The sequence below is a fragment of the Glycine max genome, chromosome 3 (assembly GCF_000004515.6).
Source record: "Glycine max cultivar Williams 82 chromosome 3, Glycine_max_v4.0, whole genome shotgun sequence".
Lineage (NCBI taxonomy): Eukaryota > Viridiplantae > Streptophyta > Magnoliopsida > Fabales > Fabaceae > Glycine > Glycine max.
Genome location: NC_016090.4, coordinates 34,167,030 through 34,175,009, shown reverse-complemented (window position 1 = coordinate 34,175,009; position 7,980 = coordinate 34,167,030). Strand labels below are relative to the sequence as shown.

General features: G+C 35.5%; 1 protein-coding gene across 1 annotated transcript; it reads left to right on the top strand.

Moving 5' to 3' along the window:
- The first annotated feature begins 3,761 nt into the window (after positions 1-3,761).
- Positions 3,762-7,253, top strand: LOC100775429 (protein PHYTOCHROME KINASE SUBSTRATE 4). The gene has a single exon (XM_006576693.4). It carries the CDS (start codon positions 5,365-5,367, stop codon positions 6,904-6,906), a length of 1,542 nt encoding a protein of 513 aa, XP_006576756.1. The 5' UTR covers positions 3,762-5,364; the 3' UTR covers positions 6,907-7,253.
- Positions 7,254-7,980: the final 727 nt, after the last annotated feature.

Below are 7,980 nucleotides of genomic sequence, written 5' to 3'. Positions count from 1 at the left end.
AACAATAAATATCATTCCACTATTATTTTTAGTTACACTTTTTACATATAAATCTTGGTCATTATTATTAACCCATTGTTATGTATGAAATAAAAGTCTAATGCTATGAGTGTATAAAAATAAGTGTAAACAGTGGCGGATCCAAAACAAATTCTCCGCAGGAAAAAAATTAATTTATAATATTTTCATAAAAAGAAAATATCATATATTTTTACAAAATAGATGTGATGAGAAAAAAATCAAAATATTTAATCTTTGTGTAAATGTTTATTAGAGGAGCTGGACTATTAATAATTTAAGGGATAAAATAATAAAATTAGTATCATTTTCTTTTATTTTCTTTTTCTTATATTTTTTACATTTATTTTAACAGAATAAAAATTATCTTATGTGTACAATACTTTTTTTTTTGTGAGGGCAATTTTTTATTATTGCACATACAAATAAAAAAATATATTATGGGAACAATCGTCCCAACAACCTACTAAAAGGATCCTCCAGTGAGTGTAAAGAAAAATGAATGACTCAAATAATCAAATGTACTCCATAAAATATAATACTACATTCAATCTTATATATAAGAAATAAAACACAACATTTTCTTGGTTTCAACCTTAAGAAGCTAGGACTAATTTATTGTTAAATTAATTTCCTTTTGACTCCTAATTAATTATGAGGTTTAATAATTATATACACTCAATAACCTAAAAAAAAGATATACGCTCATTATCGTATGAAAGTAGATGAATTTATTGAGCTATCAACAAAAAAAAAAATACACTCATCAATGATTAATTATTTTAAAGATCAATATTAGTTGTTAATTTCTTAGTTGGAAGGATTCAAACTTACAACATTTTCCTCCCCTCCTTCTCTCTTAATCACCATGGTCAGTGTTTTTATTTATATTTAGAAATAAAATAGATAAGAAAGAAATAAAAGAGGAAGAATACGAAGAATAAAAGTAAAAGAGTCAAGAGTCAAGCTTAATTAGTTGAACAAGTGAGTCATTATAAACATTCTAACATTATCTTCGATTCCTAAGTAAAAAAGAAATTCGAAACACGATACAGATTAAAAAAATAAAATCAAACATCATATAGTCCTGATAAAAAAAATAATCAAACTTGATTTTGGACTTAGGCTTCAAGTGAGTTTTTGGACTTTGCAGAAGGTTTGTGCGAAAATTGCTTCCTGTACCACCTCTTTTGCTTCTTACACCTCTAAAAAGATCCAAACAAATAACAATACCCCTCCACCTCCACCCAACCATGACACCCCACCTCCACTCAACCACCCAGTGGTGGTCCTGAGCACAGGCGACAACCTAGGGCCGCATTCTTAGAAGGACACCAATTTTCTGTATTTAATTTATATAAATATTAAAATTAAATAAAGTTTTATACTAATTTTAAAATTATATTAAAAATGAGATAATTACTAATGTTTTTAGGAAACAATTAATAGTAATCAATCAACTAATGAGTGATGTTCCTATTTCGCAACAAAAATATATTCACAATTTTGAAAAAACAAACCGACAATTTATGCACAATGATAAATGTGTAGAGGATAGTTTGATATGTTATTCCTTTCCACTTCTTTTAGCGTTAACTTAATTACATAAACTTTGCCTAGGACACCTAAATCCTCAAGGTCGACCCTAACACCACCACTACACACAAACACCACCATCCAACACCATTGACAACAACTCTAGTGTAAGGGAAGAAGGCATGCATGGGGTCAAGAACATGAGAGAGGTGTAAAACATGAAAGCATTTCAGATACTTGATTCCAGAATTATGTATAAAAAATTTAACCTTCCAGAAAAGTATTTTCGGAATTATGTTAGCATAATTCCATAAATGAATTTTCATAATTATGTTAACATAATTTCAAAAATACTTTTCTGAAATGTAATTTATTTTACATAATTCTAAAATCAAGTATCTAGAATGTTGTCACATTTTACACCTCTCTTGTCCTCAACTCCATGCACCCCTTTTTTCTTGTATCAGAGTGATCGACAGTGGTGCTAGCATGTAGTCGTGGTGTTAGGTGGTTGCCATGAGGTGGGGCATCATGATGTTGGGTGGTTAGATGGAGGTGTATTTTGGTCTCTTTGGGTCTTTTAGGAGTTGCATGAAGCAACAAAGGAGGTGCAGGAAGCAATTGCCTGTTTGAGCTTGTATGTGTGTAGTTTCCTACAGAAAAAGAATGAGTGTGTCGTTAGGAGTTGGCATTTTCCCATTTGGTCAAGGAATACTGCTATCAGTTCCACAACAAATGAGCTGGAGATAAAAAAAAAAAAAAAAAAAAAAAAAAAAAAAAAACTAAGAAAGGAACTTATTTTCTAATGAACCGAGCTTATTCTTGTCGGTTGAGTCAAAAAATGTCTGGCTTGACTCAACTCATCTCAGTTCCACTCCTTATATAAAATTCTAATTCATCATCTTATCACCCTTATAATGTGGAACATTGTAATATTGTATTCCACACTCACGGGTGGTTCACCATCATAAGCATCTACGATCTGTGTCAAGTTCATACAGCATGAATTTTGCATTCCACACTCACGTGTGGTTCACCATCATTATAAGCATCTACGATCTGTGTCAAACTCATACAGTATGAATTTTGTATTCCACACTCACGTGTGGTTCACCATCATAAGCATCGATCTACGACGTGTCAAAGTTCATACAGTATGACATTATTCTTACGCAAAATAGATCTCTGTTCAGAGTCTTTAGTTTTTACGCATAAAATATATAGCCCTTAACACTAATATCTTCTCACTAAACAGATATTTGTTTATAATCTTTTAGAATTTTTGTAAAAATCAAATTACTAATATCACCAGCTTGTAGGAGTTAATTGGGGAAAATAAATTATCATGTGAGACAAGAAAATGCAAATTTGAACATGGGAGAAATTATGATGTTCAGTTTCTTGTTGGGGGTTGACGAGGATCAATTAATGGAATACCATACTTATGACAACTAAAGAAATCGTTAACTGTAACATCAATGGGAAATTCTTACAGGTGTCAGGTATGTGTAGTCTGTCGAGACTAATTTTTTCCTAACCAACCATTAAGGACATGACACATTGTAGAAGAGTTCTGGCTTTTGCTCACCTAAATTTTTTGCATCCTCTTCACACCCTCCTCATCTTGTTTTATTTCTGTCTCTTTTTTTTCTATCACGTTACCTATTAATTAAAATTTATCCCTCCCCCTTTCCTGTTTCTGTATGAAATAATTATTCTCCATTATAAAAAGGCAGTTAGGGATGGAACAAAAGAGAAATCCACAAACATCGATACGATAAAATAATACTACTCCTGAGAGAGAATCTTATTCCCCCACATTATCCACCTATTATACAAAAACATATATGTAAAACGTCAGGCTTTGAAGCTTCAACATAAACAGGTTTTGAAAGGAGTCTCCTCAAGCTTCTATGTTATTTTCACACACATAATGTACATACTAAGATGTTCCTGAGAGAGAATCTTATTCCCCCAGCTAACAGGATTACCAAGAAGAAAGAAGAAACCAAAAAAGAAGATAAAAAACAGTAACATCACAAGAAATTAGTAGTGCACTGTATCATGTGCAAAAGACAGCATCCTTTTTCACTAAAGAGACAGTAACATCAATTTGTATTATTCAGCAATATCACCTGAGCTAAATTTTGTAAAAGAAAAGAGGTTGATGACAAGTTAAAGAATTTGTCGAGTAAAAAAATTATAATATATTATCTGATAGAAAGAATGTGACCAAAATCTTGTTCCTAAGGCAAAATGAGGGCCATCACCTGCTCAAGAGCCATGCATAAATTGTCTAAAGGCAGGCAACAAAGCAGTCCATGTTACCTAGAAGGTTAATGGTGACCCACCATGCACTGCTTTCAAAACCAATCCACCTCTGATAATGGATTGGGTAAACCCATAAAGACAGTTCTTTATTGTCTCCCAAGAGTGCAGACATACCTTCATCCCTAAATGTCAAATGCAATGGACCCTCACTCATTCACGTTACTACCTGGCTGATGTTTGATGTCAGATAGGACGTGCTTCTTTGCCTACTTTATTCAATCAGCACCACCAAACTTATCAGGCGGCCACATCAAGAGGAAAACTTAGAAAAAAAAAAGGAAAAGAACGGGAGAAACAGTCACAGATCTTGATTTGGGAAACAATCCATCAAGGAGAAAAGTGATTCAAGCAATTTTTATGTCTCTCAAATAGTAAACTTAATTGTCCTGGACTCTGGAGTCTTATGAGGCTCTTAAGAGCCATACAGCATGGACCTAACTATCTTCTGTCATTCCAAGATGAGTTATAGCAATAAAAGAGGTCAATAATTAATTCAAAGTGCTTAAAATGTCTGTATCATATATCACATAAAGTCCTAAAGCAACATTAATTATATTTTGACAATAGCTTACTGTATACATGTATAATAGGTCTACCTACCAACTGAATTTGAGATGTAGCATCCAGCTTGTTGCATTTGCACATATAAATAACTATCTGATATAATACAACTAAGAATCCAAGAAGCATTGTCAAGATCTAGTACATCTCTATTTTAATAAACTGTACCTGATAGAAATTTTACACGCATGGAGAATCATCAACCTATTAAATTGGAGAAATGTTAGTTATACTTCAACTCTGTACAACATTTCATACAAGAGTTTTGTATGTGATAAGATGCATGATGTAATGGAGAGAAGTAACTTAGTGAAAAATGTTTAAAAACAATGTGTTGCTTGAAACTATGATTAACATAATATAACTCCTAAAATTGTGTAGAAAAAGTAAATACGTTTCTTGTTGTACCCTTTTTTTTCATTTAACTGTGATCTGTGACAGCCCAAGCTACTGTTATCTTTAGCCTACAAATCGAAAGTCATAGAACTTTTTCTCAATGATTAACTCTGTAGACAGAGATAGCTACTAACAGATGGCCATGATGCATCCAAATGATGAAGTATCACACATAATTGGCCATTCCATCACTCTATCTACACAGATATCATAATCTAGTCAGGACATTCCGCTTTTAAAATTCAGACTTTTGTTGTTTACTCAAAATACACCGAGAAAGTGAATGAGTCAGATCATAGGTTGGGGGGAATTTGTTTCATTACAGAGGCAAGAAAAATTATAAAAAAAAAAAAAAAAGGACCAGAAGGGCAAACGATGTTACTAGTTTTTACAGCCTCATAATTAATCAGTGTCAGGACAAGTGAGAACAGAGACCTTAACCTCAACACATATATATCAGCACAAGGAATTCCAAATGTAACAACAGCTCAGTTTTTTTCAGTTGCAAAAACATATATTTTAATGGAAAGAGAGATACTGACGAAGACGGTGAGAAATAGAGATGCTTCTTTCTCATCCTATCTCAGACCAGATAACAAGGCAACACCAATTACTACTGCTGCACCTATTGAAGATGCCACTACTGAGCTTAGCATATTCGATGCTCGCAAATACTTCAATGATGATGACAGCAGCAACAACAACAACAACAATGCTAACAATATTCAAAAGGTTAGCATCAGCAGAGTCTCTCCCATGGAGAGAATTCCAGAGAGGGGTGATGCCATCATCACAGAAGCAACCAGATACTCCTCTGCTTCATCCTCTGTGGACAGCTATGCCCAAATCAGAAACTACAGAGCCCAATCGTTCCACACGGCAACTCCAACGGCTTCCTCAGAAGCCAGCTGGAACAGCCAGACAGGGTTGCTATCTCACCCTCCAGGGGCAATCCCTGTCTCAATGCAAAACCCTCAAAACCCTAAAAACCTCCCAAACCCCAAATTCTCCAAATCAATTTGGCTCCTAAGGCGGAAATGTCCTTGCACGGGGAAAAAATCAGTTCGAGTCAAAGAATCAACACAAGAATCCAAATCTCAGATATCGCAACAAGAAAGAGATTACGAACATCACAACAACAACAACGTTCGTAATCACATCACACCGAATAATTGGATTCTGAATCAAACCCCAGCACCAATACCAGCATTAGCACCAGCAACCGCAACAATTGTCGCTGCAAAATCGCAACAATTTAATAATTCTAACTCTCACAGAGTTGTTAGCTCTGTGAGAGTACCGTTCACTGATGGATTCACTTTCCCTGTGCTACACCCTAACAATTCAATCTCGAAACTAAAACTCGCGAACGTTAACAGCGTCGTCGAGGAAGATCCGCCGCGTGAATCCCTGGAGGTTTTCCGTCCGCCGGACGAGCCGTCTCCGAATCCGTCGCCGAAGCAGCTCAACTTCCCGTTCCCGGCGAAGGCAAACGTCGTGGAAGACGACGCCGCGAGCGACGCGAGCTCCGATCTCTTCGAGATCGAGAGCTTCTCCACCGCGACGCAGTCGACCTACCCCGCCGCGTACCGCCGCAACAGCAGAGACTCGTTCGACGAAGCCTCCGCCACCGCCTCCGCTTCCGCCTCGACCTCCACCACCGCCACCGCCACCTCCACCGCGACAGGATTCTTCTACGGCAGAAGAAGCATGGACGAAGGTTCAACCACTCCAACGATAACCGAATGCTACGAGCCGAGCGAGGCGAGCATCGAGTGGAGCGTGACCACCGCGGAGGGACACGACGACGCCGTTTCCAACGGCGTCGTCGTCGAAGAAAAGTGGAAGCGGAAAGGTGGAAACGGTTTGTTGGTGAGCTGTCGGAGCCAGAAGGCGGTTAGCGTGGGGCCGCAACCGGTGAAATGTGGATCAGAGGGACAAAGAAATGCCACGTCATCGTTATCATCACATGTGAACGTGATTGGGAGTGTAAATAAGCCACCACTTGCTCATGCTAGGGGTCACCGCAACGCACCTCGCGTGTCGCTTGCTTTCGCGACATAGCCATTTGCGTTGCGCGCGCGCGCATTCATGCACCTTCTCTTCTTCTCTCCCAAACAAACAAGACCCCGAGAATAACGTCCGCGCGCGCTTTTTCCGTTTTGTTTGTTCCTTCCTCCGTTTTGAATTATTCTGTCGCCTTTTGTTTTCCTGTTCCATTTATATATATCCGTTGGGGTCACGTTCTTTTCTGGATAGAATGTCGTTGTTTATGAGATATGATGTTTTTTTTTTATGTTGCAAACAATTTTAATTTGAGAGTTATGCTTATAAAGTGTAAACAGCCATTCCTTGAACTACCATAGGTGATTTGTGATTGATCAGATGATTATCTAAGATCCTTGTATTATAAGTAGATAATTTTTTCTCTCTCGGCTAAAATATAATTTTCATTTCATTCCACTATTTTTTAAATCTATGATTTTTTTTCATTTTTTTAATTAATATATTTTATTTTTTATTTTCAAAATTTTATCATTTTAATCTTGTATTTTTCAATTGAGATATTTAATCTCTTATTTTTAAAATAACCATAATTTTAATTTTTATAATCAATTTCAAACGTTAATTTGTATAATTTGTAAGCTTAAAATGACACTTATTTATTTATTATTCATATGATAAATGCTTTTTTAAAATTATTTAATCAGTAACAAGTTTAATTTATTAAAAAATTGTTAAGTTAATTAATATCACATATTGCAAAAAAATTTGAAAAAGAATTTCCCTTCAAATGTTTTTTATTCTTCTCTTTGTTTTTTTAATTTCTAAGATAATTAATACCACAAATTGCTACAATGAAGGGCAATATTGGGTTAATGGTCAGGTAGTATTTGTTTTAGCATTCAAATATGTGGCATGCACCGATGAAAAAAGAAAACCTACATAGTGGAATTTGAGCTTAATTCCATAAATGTTCCGTACAATATCGTAGATTTTTTTTTTCTTCCCGTAAACGTATGCATGTATCTTGCGTATACAGTAATAATATGTAGAATTTGTGGGTCCTGTATTATTATCGGGTCTACATGCAAAATCACATGGAGTTATTGATTATTAATTGCATTTGGAAAATTC

Bases quoted from the DNA above. Each gene is read 5' to 3' on its own strand.
- LOC100775429 (XM_006576693.4), top strand. From the start codon at position 5,365: ATGGAAAGAGAGATACTGACGAAGACGGTGAGAAATAGAGATGCTTCT.